We start from the raw sequence: 22,729 nt of genomic DNA on the forward strand, positions 1-22,729 counted from the left end.
TTTTTTTTAAAGGAAGAAACTGAATGTTTATAAGAAAAAAACTAATAAAGTTATGTTTGGCCATGAAAAAAAAATAACTTCTGAATTTCAAGAACTATTCAACTGGAATTATTTCAGCAACAAGACAGCAGACTTCCTGTCATGGAGTTGCCATAAAAACCCACTGATAATCATCTGAACATACACAAATGTTGTAAAAATCTTAGCAGAGGTCAAGGATTCCTTTATTCAAATCAAGTACCAACCTGTGTGTCTGCACCTCCGGATGCAAACAGCTCTCCACCTTTTGAAAACGAAACAGTCAGGACAGGCCCCTAAGAACCAGAGATAAAAGAAGGAAGTACGTACTGATGGTTTCTCCAACCAGCAGGACTGCAAGTGCCCACTCTGTAGCCACACAGACAATTTAAGCAACACATCTGATGGGGGAAGCCCAGGTGCTAGCAACAAACCAATGCTTACAGGGGAAAGATAAACCCAATTATATGAAAATAAAAATGACAAAAAAATGGAACACCAAGAATCTATGATAAAATAACATTTTTTTTCTCCTTTAAATCAACACTTGTATGTGAGTAGGCTGATAAGAATTTCCATTAAAACTGTTCTTTTTTTTTTTTTTTTAGTCTGTATCTATTATTTGCAAAACTAAATGACAAATTGGTAACAGGAATGAGGCTATGTAAACACAGGTGATGTCCTGACCACACAGGCTTTACTAAGTTCTCCCTTCTGAAGTAGCAACAGTGAGTAGCTTAGAATTGTAAAGAGGAACATTGGAGGGGAGCTATAGTTGACAGGAATCAGTATTACAATTGTAAGAATGGTCACTTGCAATAACCAGTGAATAGTTGGAGGACAGTTAGAAAGTGTCTGCAATTATCTATTGAGAGAGAATAGGCACTGAAATTGAGACATTACTGAGGAACTGTGTGAGTCTTACTTGGCACGATCACAAGTTGCACAGACTACCCTTCAGTCAAGATGAGAGGAATTGTTTTTCATTTCAAAAATAATATCCTGCTTATTTTAAAATTTCTCTTAGTCTATACAAGCCAAGTTTTGGGTGAAGACGTTTTGTGTTTTACAAGTAGAGCAGGCCACAGACTTAGGTTATTACAGCTTTGTAAACACCTTCGCCTCCAGAAGATAAAAAATTCCATCTCCTTTTAGATAGTGCTTTTGTCCTCCACACTGTTTTACTTTTTTCCTATTATTTTGTACTTCCATCATGGATACTTTTATACCTGGTCACTTTTCGTGGTTTTGTTTATTTTGCCTAAAATCATGTATCTAAATCTAGCTGAGCTGGTTCATCTGAATTTCTACTTTAGAACAGAGCAAAGCAGGAAGCCAGGCAGGAAGGTGAAGACAGAAAGTCTTTCTCTTCTACACCACAAGGCTCGTTCCGCTTTTACACGAGAAGAGCCTAATGCACGCCATGGAGAAAGTACTAGCACATAGGGAGGGAACAGGGCTTTGCTCTAAAATGTTTAGAGACGTTTGAGTACTTACCCATGACAGGAGTCGTTTACGGACTTAAAAACATTTCTCAACTCCTTTTCCTTTAGCTCTAAGCAAATGAAGAAACAGACTAAGGAATATAAGAGCTAATAAAAGCCTGTTGAAAAAACATGTGGCTTATATGGAAGGCAAAGGGACTTCCTGGACTGAACATCCAGAATCAGCACAGACTACCCTGTCACAAGCAGCACAAGATAAGGGCCCGTGTCTCCACTAGAGCTACTAAAGGCACACAGGAAGAGGAGAGCAGGAGACAGTGGGCTCTGACTGCCACATTTCTCCTGAATTCACCAGTCAGAATAATGAAAGAAGTGAGGGTGGGTGCCAGCACCCACAGAGGGGAAAGATCTGAAATGAGACATAAACATTAACATTAACTAGCCAACCTATGATACATACTGATGAAGGTGGTAGGTTTTTCTTAATGAATGGCCACTGAAAGATATAACAATAATATTTCCAATGTGTTAAGAGTTATTTCCAATGTGTAAAATAGTCTTAAAAGTAAAACAACAGGGCTGGAGAGATGGTTTATCAATTAAGGCATTTGTCTACATAGCCAAAGGACACAGGTTCGATTCCCCAGGACTTATATAAGCCAGGCACATGTGTCTAGAGTTTGTTTTCAGTAGCTGGAGGCCTTGGTGTGCCCATTCTCTTTCTCTCTCTCTCTTCCTCTGTTAAATAAAGAAATAAATTTTAAAAGTAAAACAACTTCAAAGGGTATCAGCAATGCATGGTATCCCTAAAAATAACAAAGGTATATAATAAAATGGATCAAGACTTTAATAGTTATTATTTAGAAAACAGAAAGCTAAGTGATACCGTATGTCCTTGAAGTGTATATATGAGTCTTCCCTCTAAGAGATCCAGGATCTTAAGAGTACCATCAGAAGAGGCCGAGATGAGATAGTTACCGGAAGGATGGAATGACAGACAGTTAACACCACAGCTGTGAACTAATAGGAAGAAAAGCAAAAATACAGAAAACAGTCAGATGATCTTTATGTCATATATGATCTTTAGCATCACAGCTGTACTTTGATATAACTGATTTTCTTCATAATCCTATGCATTTTCTTTTCCCAGAGAATAATTCTTTTTTTTTTTTAGAACTCATGGCTTTTAATATACATATGTAGATTTAATATACATATCATAATCATATACTAACAAAATAATTACACACAGTACACAGGCCCTGGCCTTCAAACATGTTGACTCACTAAAGAGAACATAGGTTCTTTGGGCAACTGGCTTTGGTGGGGACAGGGGATAAAATAATTCTGGATGATCTTGGACTACAAAGTATTCAAATCATGATGGGAACACATGGAACACATGAGGCTTAGACTGTTTCTGTATGCTGGCCAAAGGTACAATGTTAAGCATCAAAGTAATTAGAACCATAGACTTTTTTAAGTTAGCATGCAGAGATGTAGGTATCCTGGCATTTTAAAATAATACATTTCCATTCACTGAATACAACAAAAATTATGAGTGTAAACAGATATATGTATGTAAGGATATACTTTAAAACAACTTTCTCACAAGATTTACAAAGAGGCACTTTATGCTGGGGAAACCCAGAAGACATGACCCGCAATGGGATGATTCTGAATTCTTGACAGAAAATGTTAAGAATACAGCATTGCTTCTAGAATATTTCTGATGATGCATGATCTGAATCTGACTGTGAATGACTCAGATGAAATGTCCCTGTAAGATTCAAAAAAGTTGTAAAAATCAGGGAAAAAGTAAGAACTTGTCCCACCCATACTGAAGTAAATAAAATAGACAACTGATCTCTAAAAAGGCATGTCTTGACTGGGTGGGGGTGAAGGGAAGCTCCTTGCTTTAAAGAACACTGTTGGGGAGCTGGAGAGATGGCTAGGCTGTTCAAGGTGGTTGCTTGCAAAGCCTCATGGCCAGGGTTTGATTCCTCAGTACCCATGTAAAACCAGATGCACAAAGTGGTACATGCGTCTCGAGTTTATGTGCAGTGGCAAAAGACCTGGGTGTGCCTATTCTTTCTTTCTCTCTCTGATTACAAATAAGTAAATTTTTTTCAAAAAGCACATTACTGGGACTACCACTTGAATATTATTAGGACTATTAACTCAATATGGATGGCATGAAGATTACCAATACAAATGTCCATGCAAACTTCCTAATTTGAATGGGTGGATTGTAGTTATGTAAAAGAGACTTTTTTTAAGTGACAGGGTGTCATGTCCTCAATTTATTCACAAATGGTGGAGGATGAAAAAAAACACGTGCACTTCACTTGTCAGCTTACTAGACATTTGAGATTATTTTAAGAATTACGGGGATGGAGAAATGGCTCAGTGGTTGGGGTGCTTGCCTGCAAAAACCTAACAACCTGGGTTCGATTCCCCAGTACCCACATAAAGCCAGATGCACAGTGGTGCATGCATCTGGAGTTTGTCTGCAGTGGCTGGAGGCTCTGATGTGCCCATTCTTTCTTTTCTCTCTCTCTGCTTACAAGTAAATAGAAAAATTTTTAAAAAGAAAAAAAAGAACTAAGTCAGGTGTGGTGGCACATGCCTTTAATCCCAGCAATCAGGAGGCAGAAGTAGGAGGAGTGCCTTGAGTTTGAGGCCAGCCTAAGACTACATAGTGATTTCGAGCCTGGCTGGAGTGAGACTCTGCCTCAAAACAAAAGAACAACAAAAAAAATTAAAGATATAAATAAAAAGGATTTAAGTTTGACTATTCCTACCTCCATATCTGAACTGCTGAGGTCAAAATATCACTGCTGGGCTGGAGAGATAGCGCAGCAGTTAAGGCGCTTGCCTGCAAAGCCAAGGAACCCAGGTTTGACTCCCCAGGACCACGTATGTCCACAAGGGGGCACATACATCTGGAGTTCGTTTGCAATGGCTGGAGGCCCTGGCGTGCCCATTCTCTATCTCTCTCTCAAATAAATAAATAAAAATAAAATATTTTAAAACAATCATTACTCACAGTCAATGATCTAGATTTGCTTTCTGCCACTAACAAAAGACACCCAGTGACCATTCTCATTTGACTGCTGTTCTTTTGTGTTAACCCTTGCCTGTTAAGGTTTTAACTATTTTTCAATCTCTTGAAATAACAAAATGAATATACTAGTTAAATCTATTTATTAACACTTTAACGGTTACCCGTAATAGTTCTGTGCATTTTGTCTATATGTGTGTGTCGTGTGTATGCATGCAGTATGCATGCATGCTTGGGGGTAGGGTGTATATGCACATGTGCGTATGACAAGGCAGGTTCCGTCCACTCCCGTCTTTACCTGGGTACTAGGGGTCAAGCTCAATTCCTCATGCTTGTGAGGCAAGCACTTTACTGACTCATCTCCCAGCCCCCCCCCTTTTTTTTGCTTTCTTACAGTTTTTTTTTTTTTTTGTATTATAATGCCCTTGTATGAACTGGCATTCTTAGACAAAAGGGTATACAATTTCTATTTAGAAAAATTTATTAAACATTATTCCTGTGACACACTCACCAAAAGAAAAACTTAATTTTTCTGAAGGCATCCTTTTGTATTATCTGCACTCCAATGTTTTTATAATAAAAAATACAAGTAAATATGAATTTAGTAAAATACAGCATATAAAACTTCATGCTGAGCAAAAATAATTCCAAAAAGTTACCATACATCAGTTCCCCGGTACATTTTCCAATGTAAGTCATAGCTGAACATTTCACAGTTGGCTAGCTGCAGGCTTTCCATACTCTTCATCCACCGCGCACTACTGCTCTAAGTTGGCATCGTTTGCTCGGGTCCACAGAAGGTAGCGAGAAAAAGAATAGCAGTCATTTTTCAAGGTTTGAAAAATCTGGTCCACCTTTGGTGTAGTTTCCTGAGATTTCTGCTCCACTGAAGTCAAAGCCGGGATTCTCTTTCTGGAATCTCTCTAGTGTAAGTTTTCTCTGCATTTGGTCTTGTACCCAAGGGTCAGCTGCATACTCAGATTCCAAAAGAGAAGTCCAACAATTTGCTGCATCTCTCTTGGTCTTTGTGAGGACAATGCGGACCATTTTTCTATCCTCCAATGTCCATGTTCCCTCATCAGCTATTGTAGAATCAAAGAGTTTTCCCTTTATCCTCTATGACGCCAAAATTGACCGACGCTCCGACTTGTCATGGGTGGAGTGCCTCCCAGAGAATAATTCTTAAACTCTAAAGCATGTCCCTTTGCCCTATTAGTGGTGTCACTGAGACAACAAGAGTCAGTCAGAGGCAATGTCCCCATAACAATGAAACACGGTATAGCTCATAGATATTTTGGCACTATACTTCATCAAGCTTTCAGTTGATGAGGCAAGATAGCTTTAAAAATGAGACTATGTCACATAAAGATAATCTTATTGACCACACAGTTATAAAGTCTTTGGCTATATTACCAGTGTAATTAGCAGTCAATTATTACCAGCTCATATAAGGTATGGAACCTTGACTCAAAGTTAATGAGAAAACAGGGGCTTGATACTCTAGTACAGAGAAGAGGCAATAATCAGGCATTGTCCTTCCATCATGAGTTTGTTTCTGGACAACATTCTTTCAGTAGGAGGCAGTATAACACAGTGATCAAAAGTATGTGTTTCCCTACCCTATGTCAGCATTAAGTCTTATTGATTATTTCAGCAAAGTTTTATCTTTAAGTCTCTTTAAAACAGGATAACAACTACTAAGAATATTGTATCTGGTACATAGAAAGCATGGAATAAGTAATAGGTACTATTTTTTTTTTTTTCCAGGTAGGGTCTTGCTCTAGCCCAGGCTGACCTGGAATTCACTATGTACTCTCAGGGTGGCCTTGAACTTATGATGATCATCCTACCTCTGCCTCCCAAGTGCTGGGATTAAAGGCATGTGCCACCATGCCTGGCTAATAGTTACTATTTACATGTGCAATAATAACATGGACTTAATAGAAATCTAACATAAACCAAGAAAATCATTCACTTTTTTTTTTGAGGTAGGGTCTGACCATTTGCTTTTTAATCTCAATACATCTACATAGAAGGAAGTTGTTTTTTTTATTAGTTTTTGTAAAATGTATCTCAAAATGTGAATGTATGTAAAAGATTTTCTAAGGTCAAGATGTGAAGTACTGCTGTGAATCTAGAACTTCCTTCTCTAAAGCAACAAGGCTTTCTTAAAAATACAGTTCTGCTCTTGGTAACATTTGAAAATAATTGGCTTAGAGGACAAAGATTTGTGTTTTATTAAGATGGCTGTGTTTTATGCTGATTTCATACCACTTAAGAAACTGACCCTTAACAAAGTCAAGGTTCATTCAAATATCTACTTATGTTAAAGCCTTCTAAATGACCACTTTTCTTAAGTAAGCTACAAATTTATGCTCTGCAAGTATGTAAGCCTTTTAAAATGCAGTTAAAAAAAACCACTTCATCAAGCTGGTATCTTCCAAACTAGAATTGTTAGTGGTACTAACGTTATCCAGGCTGTGCTCATGTTTCGAGCTGTATCATCTTTAAGTAAGAACACTTAGACCCATGACTCGCTCCTTCTAGTCTGCGCGATGGTGCTGCTTCTGCTTTTAGCTTACACGTGTGGCTCTTTTCACCTATATACGCCTGCCGTTACAGCCCGTCCCCTTCTCATGAACTAGTTCATTACTAAGCCAAAGAAACCTACAAATCTAGATCTGCCAGACACTCTAATTTCCTCAAGACTAAGGAATACAATGCAGAAATTGAGAGAGATACTAAGAAGTTATTTTGCTACAGAGCACTGGCTCCTCAAGTAACTAATGGCGGGATGAAAGCTGGGTGGCTCCACCTTCAGCTTGTGTCTGTATCATTTACTATGGCTAAAGGCATGGTGATAAGCCATTGTCCTAAACTTGAGGTTACCTTAGATTCCTGATTGATCTGCTCAAGCATGACAGTGGAAAAGGCTTCTTCAGACCACCTTGTAGCACCAGAACTGAGACAATGATCAGGGAGAACACACTTCGGCCAGAACTGCCTCCTGAGCAGACCTCTTCCTCTCTTTAAGTCTAAAGCTTAATAAGCACCCTGAAGATGGACTTGGGGTCACTGGGATCCTTTATATGTTCCTCTTTCCAAAGTCGCATCATTGAATCAATCTCTTTCTTCTTGTCACCAGAAACTACAAGAGTCTCTCGGCTTCCATCTGCCCTCTCAGGTCTGCTTATGGAAACCAGCTACTCTGTTCTCTAGTCAGTCCAAGTACAGCCCATAAGCCCTATGTGAGGGCCAAATCACAGCAAAGAAAACTGACATTTCCCACAGTAGTCATACAGTAATGGAATTATTTTTTGGAGGGGGGCAGGGGAGCCGTTACCTTGGTAATGCTGGAGTAATTTGTTCACTCGTATATCCCATATTTTCACAGTGTGATCAGAGCCTGCTGAAGCTACACATGTACCACTGGGGTTAAAGTTCACATAATTTGCAAATCTAGGAAGACAGAATGTGATAGCTTAATGTTTCCATTTCTTTCCTGTCATGTCTTCAAAATGACTATAACAAATTATGTCTTAACAAACTAACACATACATATATTCAAAGAGAATGGACTTACCCTACAGAATCTGAGAAGTTATTAACACACTGTTTACTTGTGGTATCCCAAATTTTAACAGTTTTATCCTCACTACATGACACAATCAGTCTCCCATCAGGTGAAAACCTTGAAAACAGAAGAAAGAAGGTTTCATTCATGAATGGTTCTGCGTGCTCACAACCCACGTATCTGGACAGCACATTCAAGTCCAAGTCTGATTGAACATACTCAATGCCAGTGGCCACTGTGGCTACACTATGTGGCAAAGCCTGATTCTGCAGCCAAACATCTGGCAGATCCTTGAAAGACCAAAGCATGCATCAAAGGCTAACCATGTCTCTTTTTCCTTTTTATCTTTATATACAAATATTCATTTTATGGCTTTTGCTCAAGGGTTCTGATTCATTTGAACACTCTTTTTTTTTTTTTTTTCATTTGGACATTCTTTACAAGACAGGTACATAGTATTTTTAAGTTGAGAATTTTTATACACGAACACACTGTAATTTGGTCATAAACCTTTACTTGTAGTTTTGAAGTATTCTATTTCTTCTGTTTGTGTCATTTTCCAGTGCTACTGATGTGGCTTGAGAGCCGTCTCTACTCGTTCCATCAACCTAGGAGTGAGGTCTTTGTATGGCGAGGAGATGGCTCAGTAAGACACTTTCCCTGCAAGCGTGAGTACCTAAGTTTAGAGCCAGAACCCATTTAAAAATTAAAAACATAAATATTAAAAAAAACATGCTGTGGTGAGAGAGTCTGTAATGCAGCACATGTATGTAACAAGGGAGGCAGAGAGTGCAGAATGGCCTGGAAACTCACAGGCAAGCTAGCCTATCAAATGCAGTGATGGACAACGAGGGAGACCCTTGTCAAATGCTGCACGTGGACACATACCAAACACACACACACACACACACGATAGGGGGGATAATTCAAGTTTAAGTGACATAAAAAAAAAGCAACTAATTCCTAAAGCCAGTTGCTTCCTGGACTTGAGGTGGCCAGAGGGTTCAAAGGACTGACGGAGGACAACTTAGTCTGAGCGGAAGTACTTTCCTGGTCCAGCCCATCGCCCGCTGCCCCATCATGAAGGGGAAGAACTGAGACAAGTCCCAGACACCTGTCTGCTGCCTTCATGCTGTCTGCTCCTTAAGAGCTTTCCCAAGTGCCTTCTCCTTCAAAAAAAAAAAAGTGTCTTTAAAAACAGAGTAACATGGCTGGAGAGATGGCTTAGCACTTAAGGCATTTGCATGCAAAGCCTAAGGACCCCAATTTGACTCCCCAGGACCCATATAACCCAGAAGCACAAGGAGACACATGCATTTGGAGTTCATTGGCAGTGGCTGGAGGCTCTGGAGCATCCATTCTCTCTTTCTCTCTGCCTCTTCCTCTGTCTTTCTCTCTCAAATAAATAATTCTTTTTTTTTTTTTTTAAAGTAACAGAGAACCAAACAGAAAATAAAGCAACATTTCGGCCATTAAGAAACGATGAACAGTATTTTTATTAGGAAAGACAGACTTAAGTCAAGGATGGGTGATTATGTGTCCATTTTAATGGTGGTTTCCCTTTACACCCACAGTCCAGATTGGTAAATCATTTGTTAAGGGTGTGGAATATAACAACTGAAGGTTTTGATTTTGTTTTTTCCCACTCCCACCCATTCCTTAGGAGGGCCTAAAAATAATTCTCCCCAGCAGAAACTCTGAATCCTGCACTTATGAATTCATCATGTGAAAAAGAAACACAGAAAACACAGATAGCAACATTCTTGGGTTCTGTGTGAAGAAGTCTTTAAAAAGTATGAAAAACAGTCAGGCGGTTGTGGCACACACCTTTAATCCCAGCACTTGGGAGGCGGAGTAGGAGTATAGCCATGAGTTCAAGGCTACTCTGAGACTCCATAGTAAATTCCAGGTCAGCCTGGGCTAGAGTGAGAGACCCTACCTACCTCGGAAAAAAAAAAAAAAAAAGGTATGAAAAACAAAGGCTTAGCGGTTAAGACATTTGCCTGCAAAGCCAAAGGATCCCAGTTCAGTTCTCCAAGACCCACATAAGCTAGATGCACAAGGGGCCACATGCATCCGGAGTTTGTCTGCAGTAGCTGGATGCCCTGGCATGCCCATTCTCTCTCTCTCTCTCAAATAAATAAACAAATAAAAGTCATTTAAAATTACTTTTAAGAAGTATGAAAACAAGTCTTCCACTCTGAGTAAAACGGTGGAAGCGGAGGAGTGGCACTCATGAGGCTGCTCTGCAGTCTCCAAAGGTGCGCACGTCCACACTCACACATGATCATGCACAGCTTCCATTCTGAGTAATTTTCTAACTTTAAAATAACCACAATATTTTACTAATTGCTTCCTTCAGAAAGTAGGTAAGAAACATTCAAGTGTGTAGAACAATATTACAGAAATGTTCCCAGCAGAGAAAACTCATTTTACACAGACTCTGGGAAGAAAAATGTACTCATGTCCTCTTGGAAATAAACTTTGCATAATGATTACAAACTAACACAAAGAATCAAGTTGCATGTCCTAATTAGGCATATTTTTGAAAAAAAATGCTTAACGTGAAGTTTTTATTGGTTGCATGATGGTGTTTCTCAAACACATTTTGTTCATTCCCTTTCCCCTCTTCTCGGCCTTGTGTCCTCCCCCTACCATAGCATCCTTTCTACTTTCACACTCATTTTCCTTTGTCCTACCCTGCCTCACCTCTTGTTCCCCTCTTGTGGTATCCTGTATCATTCCATATCCCCTGTGTCAACCCTCAGATCCTTATTTACATGGATACAAACATTAAAAGGTAGGATCTGCATTCAAGAGAGAAAAATGCAATTTTTAATGTTCCGAGACTAGGTTACCTCATTTAGTATAAGTTTATGACAATTTTTAAAATTTATTTATTTGAGAGCAACAGACAGAGAGAGAAAGAGGCAGAGAGGCAGAAAGAGAGACACAGAGAGAGAATGGGCATGCCAGGGCTTCCAGCCACTGCAAATGAACTCCAGATGCATGTACCCCCTTGTGCATCTGGCTAACATGGGTCCTGGGGAATTGAGCCTTGAACCAGGGTCCTTAGGCTTCACAAGCAAGTGCTTAACCACTAAGCCATCTCTCCAGACCCAATATGACAATTTTAAGTGATAAAAGTATGCTTAAGATGTGGGTTGATTCTTAACATTTTCACAAAGCAATGGCAAAATACTTAATCAACTGAAATGAGATCATTACAAAGTATAAAACACTTTATGTTACTGTTATTTATGACAGGGATTGAACTCATGGTCTGTGTATGCTAGGCAAGCACTCTTCCACTCAGCTACAACCCCTGCCCTCCCTATGAGAGAGTACTGTTTAAACCCTACCATCATCATGTTGATATTAGTCTATCCACATTTACTGAGCATATGTTCTAGAATGGTTCTTAACACTTTACCTACAGCCAATATAATCTTCAAAAATAACCCTATAGGGCTGGAGAGATGGCTTAGAAGTTAGGACACTGACCTGCAAAGCCAAAGGACCCTGGTTCAATTCCCCAGGACCCACATAAACTAGATGTACAAAGTGGCCCATGTGTCTGTAGTTCATTTGCAGTAGATGAAGGCCTGGTACACCCATTCTCTCTATATATCTGTCTCTCTTTCTCTAATAAATAAAAAAAAATTAAAGTTTGTATAAAAAAGTATCAAATAAATAAAATATTAAAAAAATTAAAAACCTAATAAAACAGGTACTACTGCTTGGCTTCATTTGTAGATGAGTAAACCAAGGCACACACAGGTGTACAAAGGGTCCAGATTTGAACCAGGCTGCTGGTTTCCTCAGTCAAGCTTCTGAACCACTCTGCCTTAAGTCTCTGACAAAAAGGAAAGCTTCTAAGGGCTGGCTTAGGCAGCACACTAAACACTTTGAATGGCTTCTGTGTGAGCCCCACAACGTTCTGGTGGTGGAAACCATGAGGCAGTTCTCTCATCTTCCCTCAGCACAAATCTGTGCACGCTGACACAGGCCCCTTCCCTGACAAGCTGGGCTAGAGCACGGGCATGGAAGACAGTCACTCACGAAGCCACTTAAAGACTTGCAGAGCGCCGTGCAGGGCAGTGCGTGCACAGCAATGATACAGCTGAGACTGAACTGGGAAGATCCCAGCTCTCATGAGGCTTTCACAAATCACCTAATTTTAGATAATGATATGAAAAATGTTTGTAACAGAAGGGGTTCCAACTTGGCACCAAAAATTGAAGAAGAAACAGGCTTTTAAAGCAGTTTGTCAGCAAGGTCAAGCAGACGGTCAGACTCATCCTGAGCAGGAGGGGCGGCAGCCTCGGGGAACGGCCAGCGCCACGGAGAGGAAGGGCTGTGCGTGTCAGATAAGGCCGGGGCTGGGAGGTATGCCGGGGGAGGGAAGTTTCCACCTAAGAAACACCACGGAGTGGGGCTCAGGAGCAGAACTCCCTCCTCGAAAGAGGCTGAAAGTAAGGGTAGCAATTTGTACCTCCTCCTTCCTTTTCGTTTTAATCAGAAACATCGAAAAAAGTCAGTACCCCAAAGACAGGTTTCTCTTTGTCTTGACTCTCATGAGGAAAGGTTAGGGCTTATAGTCAAGGAGCAAGAAACATTTAACAGGACTATTAACTTCAAGAGTGTTAAGGGGACATGTCTTCTACTATAAATTAATAGATTTCTGATTTTTGAATGCAAATTTACCCTACCACCTTCTAAAACTTTCAGTGGGTGTGTCCTTAGGATTGGTATTAGGCAATGGTGACTAATAAATAGTCTGTCTGAAAGGCACTTGAGAACTTGACTGAAAATACTATTGAATCCCTTAATTTGTATTGGTATACATTTGGAAGAATGAGGAAATTCTGAACTATTCTCTATAAAAACTGGTTTGCATGTCCTTTTGCGTAGCCAAAATTAAATAAGAGTTCTTTAACATGAACTCTATGGAGACCCTGAAAGTTTACATACAATTCTATATCTAAAGTGCCGCGTGAACTCTTTCCTATGTAAGCCTGATATGAAATAGTCTGATTTGTTTCTCAGTGTAGTAAGTCTCAGTAGTTGCAGTTCGGAAGCGAGAATAGGCTTGGAAAGGGGAGGCGCAGGAAAGAGGACACAAGAGACATGTAAGTGAAGGGACAGAGTACAGGAGTCGGAAGGATCTAGAGGGGCAGGGGGAGGGGAGAAAGGGAATGGGAAGATACATAAAACTAACCATGGCATGAATCAGTACCATAGAAACCTACTTCTTTGTTAGCTAATTAAAAGACAGAACTCTCTAAAAGAGAGATTGAATGAAAGGGTAATTAGGGCGGAAGCACCCTGCATGAGTAAGAAAGCTTTACCCTAAAACCATAGGTGTTGCTGGTAAATTTCAGTGCCAGAATTGAGCTACCCCTATAGTGAGAAGGCCATTGAGGTTTCCAGACAGTGTACACTGTGGTGGTTCATATTAGATGTCTTCCATAAACCCGTGTGTTCTGAATGCTTGGTTCCAAGCTGGTGGCAATTGGGGAGGTGGAGCCTTGCTGGAGGAACTTAGAGGTGTTATATCCAGCAGCCCCCTTGCCAGAACTTGACTCATTCCCCTGCTGCCATTTTCCACCTGCTATGGCAGAGGTGATGCCCAGCTTTTGCTCATGCCATATAGTCTTCTGCCATCATGAAGCTTCCCCTCAAGACTGTAAGTCAGTATAAATACTTTCTTCCCATTAGCTGCTTTTGGTCAGGTGCTTGTCCTTGCAACAATAAGGTAACTATAACATAAGCCATTGCCAAACCACTTGGTTTCCCACCAGAACTAAGTAGTAATACCTTACTGCTAAAGATACCACAGAGTGTCATGGCAAGACATTGAGAAATCAAACTAGAATTGAGACAGAAGTCAGCGTCCTGCTGCTGTCTAGCTTTCATAGGGCTGGAAAGCACTGTGTGAGCAGCTTTGGGATAAGTCACCAACTACCTGAACAAGCCGTGGGTCCTGCAAGCCTCAAAAGCAGCCATCCAGGCAAGATGAACCCATCAGTTCACCAGTGGCACATAGGTCACGGGTGTAATCAACGGCTTTCTGAGTGGATATGGAGCCTGCTTAGTGCAGGGAATGCATGCCTGGTACTAAGAACCATGTCAGAAGCTTATGGCTTGGAAGGTTTTAGGCCCTATAGGGAAGCTTCTTCTGATCTCTGTCTAAAAGGAAAGGTTATGCCCATCAAAAAGTCTTCTAAATGTCTGTTTATCTTTAGATCCAATGCTGCTCTCACTCTTGGCTACAGAAGGTACATTTTTTAAAATTTTTATTTATTTATTTATTTGAGAGTGACAGACACAGAGAGAAGGACAGATAGAGGGAGAGAGACAGAATGGGAGCGCCAGGGCTTCCAGCCTCTGCAAACGAACTCCAGACGCGTGCGCTCCCTTGTGCATCTGGCTAACGTGGGACCTGGGGAACTGAGCCTCGAACCGGGGTCCTTAGGCTTCACAGGCAAGCGTTTAACCACTAAGCCATCTCTCCAGCCCAGAAGGTGCATTTTATAGAGAACAATGAATACTGGGGAGACCCAAGACCCACTAAAATGACATGAGAAGATAGGCAACTGCCTAGATTGAGACAAATAATCTCTATGTTATCTGCCAGGGCCCAAGAAACACTACAGAGGAAGTGGAAAATTAGATGAGTGCCACTCTCACTGTTAGCCTGAAAAACCTCCTCTAGAGAGATGGCATGGGACACGGAAGAGACTCACAACTCACCAAAGGGGCTGGAGAGATCACTCAACAGTTAAAGTGCTTGCCTGCAAAGCTTAATGACCAGAGTTTGATTCCCCAGTACTCACTTAAAGCCACATGCACAAAATGGTGCATGCATCTGGAATTTATTTGTAATAGCTAGAAGCCCTGATATATCCATTCTTTCTGCGTCTCTCTTTTTTTCTCTCTTCTGCAAATGAATAAAAGTTAAAAAAAAATCAAAGCAAAAATCAGAGGCTGCTAAGAGCACAACACTGAGGATAACTTATAATACGATCTCCAAGGCTCAGGGCTCTGGAATGTAGAGGAGAGACGGAAAAATGTAGGAGCCATAGGGTGAGACGGTGCACTCTGAGGCACTATCAATGTTCCCCCAAGAAACTGACTGGTATATTCATGTCACCACAGTGACTACCTATGACCCTGAGGAGGGCCCTCAATAGGATGGAGGTAGGACAGAAGAGGGTATAAAAGCATGGCCAATTTATCATAAATTTATATGTTAAAATTCTCGATAACAAATTCTATGTTGGGTTGAAAAGACAGCTCAGCAGTTAAGGCACTTGCCTGCAAAGCCTAAGAACCCGAGTTTAATTTTCCAGTATCCACGTAGAGCCAGATGCAAAAGGTGGTGCAAGCATCTGGCATTCATTTGCAGTGGCTAGAGGCACTGGTGTGTCCATTCTTTCTCTATCAGCCTTTTTCTTTCAGACATAAATAAATAAATAAAATATAAAAAATTCTATATCGGGCTGGAGACATGGCTTAGCAGTAAGGTGCTTGCCTGCAAAGCCTAAGGACCCAGGTTCAATTTTCCAGTACCCATATAAGTCAGATGCACGAGATGGCACATGAATCTGGAGTTCATTTGCAGTGGCTGGAGGCCTTGGAGCACCCAACTCTCAATCTCTCTCACTATCTATCTATTTACCTCCCCCCCATCTCCCACAAATAATAAAAAAATTTAAAGTAAAAAAATGCTATGTGCATACTTTCAGAATTATTTGATTTCATTCATTAGAGAGCCAAAAGTGTTCTTGAACCATGGAAAAATTTAAAGGGCTTTCATAAGATGTCTAAGTTTTTGGGCTAAAGAGAAGGCTTAGTGGTTAAGGCGCTTATCTGCAAAGCCAAAGGACCCAGGTTCAATTCCCCAGGACCCATGTAAACCAGATACACAAGGTGGTGCAAACATCTGCAGTTCTTTTATTGTGGCAGGAAGCCCTGGCGCACCCATTCTCTCTCTCTTTCTGCCTCTGCCTCTCTCTCAAATAAGTAAATAAATTTTTTTTAAAAAACTTAAAAAAATGTCTAAAATATATTTCCTATAAAAGTAAAATGTATTTTCAGCCTTTAGGGCTTTGAGCCCAAACAGGGTGGGTAAGTACTATTTCATGTTGTATACGCAACAAGTCATTAGCAAGAGCTTTTCAGTAGAAGGAGAACCATTAAAAGCAATGGACTAAGGCTGCCCAGTAGGTATAGCCATGAACGTTAGAGACAATTCCCCCATCCCAGCCATACAACCTCGTGAAACTATACTAGCCACAGTTTTCTCTTTTTATAGTGAAAGTTTAAGTTAGATTCAGACCTGAAAATTTCATATATGCCTTAAAAACTGGACATCTCGGAATTTGTTTTGGTAGGCCTGGTGTTTATACACTGAAGGTTCAGATCATAGCAACAAAGAAAACATTTATGTTTCCTTAAGTGTTGGTCAATATCAGAAGAAAAACCATCTGCTGACTGTAGTAACGTGATTCACTTGCAAAACTGATGAGAGAGAAAAAAGCAAATAAAAATGTTATCAAAAGATTAAGTGTTCCATGAAGCACAGTAATTAATTGTTGGGTAATTGAATGTGAGTGTGCCCAGGTTTCTCTCCTAGCATCTCTGCACATGAGTGCAGCTCCTGTGGGACATCCTCTCTTAACGATGCTCCAGGTGCCTCCACGCTGAGACGTCTCCTCTGCATGTTACCAGCCTCCTCTCCTAAGTGCTCCTTCCCCAACAGATGGTTTCTCAATGCAGAAAGCGAGGGGTCACACTGGATTTCTTTATTTCTTCCACTTCCCATTCCATTCTTAGGTCCTGTCTCTTCTGATCCCTGTTGGCACTGAGCTCTTCCATTGTTCATGAGCAACACAAGTGACTAAATCTTCAGTCAATCTGGTCACTTTTCTCCTCAAAGCCTTTTGGTGGTATCACATTAGCTATGGGTAAAATGTAACATCCCAACCTGTGCCTGTCCTCATCTTCATTACCTGACCTTGCCTGGCACCACACCCACCTTCTGCATCTTGCTCTTCCTCCTACAAGCCCTGCCCCTTTTACTTTTGATGTAGGTTAGAAGACATCATTCAAGTTATCCACTTCAATGTCACTTTCTCGACACCACCCCAAATAGGTGAACTCCCCAGGATGTGGTCTTACAGTGGCCGGTATTCATTTACACAGCACTCAGTAAGTGTTCCATGTTTGCTTCCCATACCCACTTCACTCTCCTATCCCCAAACAGTGTCTGACACTGGATACTCCTCAGTAAACTTTGTAAATCCATCTTAGAGCAGCAGAAGGAAAGAAAGATGCCTCCATAAAGGAAGTAAGTAACTACTGTCTAACAAAACAGCCATCACAGACTATTAGAGTAGACAAAAGTCACCAGAAGAGAATGAAGGAACAGGAACGAACGACAGAACAAAGTATGCAGTTTCCTTGAAACAGATGCATAAGAGGAGACGGTCCATCCAATCTCACTATGCAAACACCACACAACTATATCCCCTGAGATGTTCCCAACTAAACTCCTCTTTGCACCAAGCAGCCTTCTCTTTACCTCCTAGAGCAACACCTGAATAAGGCATGCAAGGAGTTCTTGGCCCTGTGGCAGTTAGCAGTGTCATTATAAACATGCAAGCTGGCATCTGCCTCATACTTGAGACTCTGCTACATTTACTAAGCATGACTCAGTTCCTGTGGCTCTCACCACTGGGTAGACTGAAAATGGGTGTCCAGTCCTGCAGACTTTGGAAGAAAGTCCTGCATTAGAATGGCTTCGTCAAAGCAAGTTCACAAGGAAGATGTACAAATAGTCTGGGAGGCCTGCGCCTGACTGGCCAATTGGGCCAACTAGACAATTACTGCAGTTAGATAATTTAACAACAATAAGATTAGCCAAGAACCAAGATTGAAGCACATTTATGAGAATCTATAAGCATGCTACAGAGCACACATATGAAAAACTGCCGAGACCTGAAGTCCTTATTCATTAAGTTTAACCAACTTATTTATCAAAGAACAATCCTCCAGAGAGGCCTCTGCAGTTTAATAGCCTTCACTCCAAATTGTAAGAAAACAACTAGGTTTTAAACTGTCCTACAGTATCAGTGAGAAAGGTGTGCTGACTCGGCAGCTTGTCAGGGTGAGAGGAGCCAGTCACAAGGCATACGGATCATGGTAAAACCCCGTAAAGCCAGCCATACAAAACATGTGTACAGCACTCCTGCACTGGCTAGACTCACAAAAACCACTCTGCCCTAAAGAAACCCTTGAAAACTCCCCCAAAGTTAGCTTGGGTACAAGTCAGCACCTGCCTGCTCTTGATTCACTCCACCACAGTTTTGCATAATTCCTCTGACTGCTCCTCAAGCCACAGACAACAGTCCTCATATTGCATGTGACTGTCAGGTTTCACTTCCCAGACACCTGCCTCACTAGCCCCTCAACTCAGCCAGTTCTTGGCTAGAACATCATCTTGGTAGATACGCCTTTCCCACCCATGGTAGGTAAAGGTGCCTCACTCCCCATCGCCCTCTCACTTTTCTCCACACTTAGCAACGGCGTATTTTCTGTTTGTTTCCTCAGTACAAGAGGCTCCACCAGAGCAGAAATTCTGTCTTAGTTTCTCTCCTGTCCACAGAATCGAGAACAGTGCCTCACAAGAGAACATGGAATGAAGAAAACAGAATTTAAAGTCTAACAATAAAAAGAGGCTGAAGCTGACAGACAGACAGACACAACACGGTCGCATCAAGGAATCTTGAAAGGCTTGGGCTGTGTGGTGGCTTGATTCAGGTGTCCCCCATAAACTTGGGTGTTCTGGGAGCTGGGTTCCCAGCTGAAGGAGATTTGGAAATGAATGCCTCCTGGAGGCAGTGTAGTGTTGGGGGTTGGCTTATGGGTACTATAGCCAATTTCCTCTTGCTAGTGTTTGGCACACTCTCTTGTTTCTGTTGTTCATCTGATGTTGGCCAGGAGGTGATGTCCACCCTCTGTTCATGCCGTCGTTTTCCCCTACCATCATGGAGCTTCTTTCCCTCGAGTCTCTAAGCCAAAATCAACTTTTTTTTCCCCCACAAGCTGCTCTTGGTCGGGTGATTTCTGCCAGCAATGTGAACCTGACTGCAACAACAGGCTGGGAGTGTGGAAGCCTGTTAAAGGAGGAGGGGGGAGCAGGAATACTCTGGGTACAAAGTAGTCTGCGCAGAGGCTCACAGCCGACTGCTGCATTAACAAACCATGCACAGCTACAGGAAGGTAAGTGGTGAAAGGGACAGGCTGTCATAGGAAAGCAGGGCACAGAAACCAGAGCAAGGTGGAACTGAGGGTTGAATCTGCTGAATCTGTTTTGCACAGGAGAAATGGGAGGGATGAGAGAGAGAGAGAGGGAGTGTAGATGAATCAATCAGTAGCAGGAAGAATATTTATTATTTATCTTTAAATATTTTACTTATTTACTAGAGAGGGAGAAAAAGAGGGAAAAAAGCCACATCATGGCCTCCTGGTGCTGCAAACAAACTATACTACTTTGTGCATCTGGCTTTATGTGGGTACTGGAGAATTGAACCTGGGATGGCTGGCTTTGCAATAAAGCTCCTGAGCAACCTCTCCAGCCAGGAAGAACATTACTTCAAATATCTACAAGGGCCAATGAAGATGAACGTAGCATCTTCATAGGCAGCAGGGCTGAAATAGAGGTAAACATGAGTTTTTTTCTAGGAAGGAAGATTCTTCTTTCCCAAATGGTGTGTTTCAATTTCACTTTCTGTGGAAGCATCTCATTTGTAGGGACAAAAGAAACGGGGAATAGTTTTAGAGCTCTCTCCTTCTCCCTTCTAGGTGTGACACTATCCAGAAACCAATCCATATGATGAGACATTATGTCATCTGTCTACATCACAGTTCCACTCCCTCTGCATAAATATAATTTTGAGGTCAGTTCTCTGTCCATGGTGTTCCTCAGCAGCTACAGGTTTAAATAAACCCAGAATGAGCAGGGAGAGAACGGATGGCTCAGCAGTTAAAGGGTGCTTGGTTGCAAAGCCTGCTAGTTTGGGTTCAGTTCCCCAGCCACTCACATATGCCAGATGGGCATTCCTCTTCAGCAGCAATAGACACTGGCACATACGCATGCACCTGCACGCATATATACACGCGTAGACAGATAATTTAAAACTGACATACACCTGTAGGAAGAAAATCCTACATCCTGGCAAGACAGAGCAGCACATCGACCCCAACCCACAACATACAGAGAGAAGTGGGGCAAGGCTGCATCCTCAGAGCCAGACATTCAGAAGCTCAGCATTCCACCACTGCCTTCTTCTCTTGGGAAGGGAAAACAGGCTCTTCCCCAACTCCAGTTTCTACCTAATGGGCCTAGCTGGAAGGGATAACGGTTATCATATGACAAGGTTCAATCCCAGACACCATGAACTTGCTTTCTTGTCCTCTCAGCAGTGCATGAGAGAACCCTTGGGCCCAGTTTCTGAGAGGCTGAAAGCAGAGAGCCAGCCTGTGCAAGGGCAGTGATGTGTACAGGTAGGCATAAGCACATGGAACCATCTCATCCCATGGCACCCCCTGCTTTCTAACCACAGCTCAGCAATTAAAGCTCCCCAGAGCACATCCTGTCTCCTCAGGCCTGAGTTCTTTTGTCTTAGTTTCCTCTGCCTTCTGCCCATCTGAGAACAGGCTGTGGTCTCCTGTGCCTTCCCCTTCTGTTAGCACTGGGCCAGGAATGTCTCTCTTGACTTTCCCTCACACCAGTGTTGTTACATACCAGACTCATACATTCTGTCACCATCTTGTGTATCATTTTCCAGTAAGAAACAACAGTGTGTAATTAAGTTGTATCTAATCCTTCTAATAAATTCAATTATAAGCTTCTTGAAGCCAAGACTATTTTTTTCCTCTGTGCACTCAACACAGGGATGGAGGACTATGGTGAGGGCTGTGTTTATTAAAGAAATGTTTTGAAGATCAAAATTTTACAGTTTGGTGACTTTTTATAAGGTCTTTCGTCTTATAAGTATTATATTTTAAAAAAATGGGCTGGAGAGATTGCTTAGCGGTTAAGCGCTTGCCTGTGAAGCCTAAGGACCCCGGTTCGAGGCTTGGTTCCCCAGGTCCCACGTTAGCCAGATGCACAAGGGGGTGCACGCATCTGGAGTTCGTTTGCAGAGGCTGGAAGCCCTGGCGCGCCCATTCTCTCTCTCTCCCTCTATCTGTCTTTCTCTCTGTGTCTGTAGCTCTCAAATAAATAAATAAATAAAATTTAAAAAAAATACTATTTAAAATCTGGATGTGGTAGCACATGTCTTTAATCACAACACTTGGGAGGCAGAGGTAGGAAGACTGCCGTGAGCTCAAGGCCACCCTGGGACTACAGAGTGAATTCCAGGTCAGCCTGGGCTAGAGTAAAACCCTACCTCGAAAAAAAAAAAAAAAAACCCACAAAAACCAACCAAACAAACAAATAAACAAAAAACCCCAAAACAAACTATTTAAAAAATATATGTAGATGACTAATTACAAAAGCAATGAAGGAGATACCTCCTCCTGCAATTGACTTCTGGGGAAAATGTTTGCACATGAATTTCCTTGTCATTAGAAGCTAAGAACATCTGCTGTCATCATCCCATTGATACCTCCATGGCAGGAAATGCAGGCTCAACATCCTACAGCCGTGCCCACAGCTGGCTCGCAGGGGAAGCTAAGTGACTCTTCTTAGTACCCAACCCAGCTGCCCATTCCATTCTGTCATCAGTTCTCTGATTTCTCTCCCATTTTAGACATTATTTTATAAATGGATGCAAATAATCTGCTCATCCTAGTGGAGCCATCACATATGTCTTTGGCTTAGGTAAGAAGCAATTATAAATTCAAGTTATACAGCTTCTCTAAGGACCTTAAAAATAAGATGTCCCATGATGGTGATGAGGATGGCAGGAGAGATCTATGTTGTGATTCGTTCTGGGGGCACTATTCCATGTGCCGTCTCCATATGTGCTCACTGAGACACTGACTATGTATGACAGGTCTCTAAGATCACCATCCTAATCTTACAGGTAAAAATCCTGAGACAGGGCTGGAGAGATGGCTTAGTGAATAAGGTGCTTCCCTGAGAAGCCTAAAGACTCAGGTTCGATTCCCTAGTACCCACATAAGCCAGATGTGCAAGGTGGCATGTGAAGTTTGTTTGCAGTGGCTGAGGGCCCTGGAGTGACTATTCCCTCTCTCAAACAAGTAAAATATTTTATTTTTAAAAAAGTCTGGAGACAATGAGGAGCTAGGTAACTTCTCAAAGGTCACACAACTGAAATGTGGCAGGCTTGGGATTTAATCCTTTGTATTTGGTCCCAGGATGTATGTTGTTAACCATGTAGCTATATAGGGAGCAATAACACTGAGATGGATATAGCCAGAATGTGGCTAAAACCTTAAGAAGAAAAAGATATTTACTAAAACATGACTTTCTAACATTTTATTCTTGTTGAGCTCACTGCCATAGATTATAATCAAAACCCATGGAGGAATAATGCCCCAAAAGACCACAGAAGCAGGGAAGACCATGGCTAAGACCAGACACACAGA

General features: G+C 41.5%; 1 protein-coding gene across 1 annotated transcript in view; it reads right to left on the reverse strand.

Moving 5' to 3' along the window:
* Positions 1 to 22,729, reverse strand: part of Poc1b (POC1 centriolar protein B) — a 95,005-nt gene that overhangs the window by 42,397 nt on the left and 29,879 nt on the right. Inside the window, exons 5-8 of the mRNA XM_012948592.2 lie at positions 8,111 to 8,218; positions 7,871 to 7,986; positions 2,350 to 2,483; positions 246 to 314 (exon numbers count right to left, since the gene is read on the reverse strand). Coding sequence (XP_012804046.2) covers positions 246 to 314; positions 2,350 to 2,483; positions 7,871 to 7,986; positions 8,111 to 8,218 — 427 coding nt within the window. The remainder of the gene's footprint in view (positions 1 to 245; positions 315 to 2,349; positions 2,484 to 7,870; positions 7,987 to 8,110; positions 8,219 to 22,729) is intronic.

Source organism: Jaculus jaculus, chromosome 6 (assembly GCF_020740685.1).
Source record: "Jaculus jaculus isolate mJacJac1 chromosome 6, mJacJac1.mat.Y.cur, whole genome shotgun sequence".
NCBI classification, from domain to species: domain Eukaryota; kingdom Metazoa; phylum Chordata; class Mammalia; order Rodentia; family Dipodidae; genus Jaculus; species Jaculus jaculus.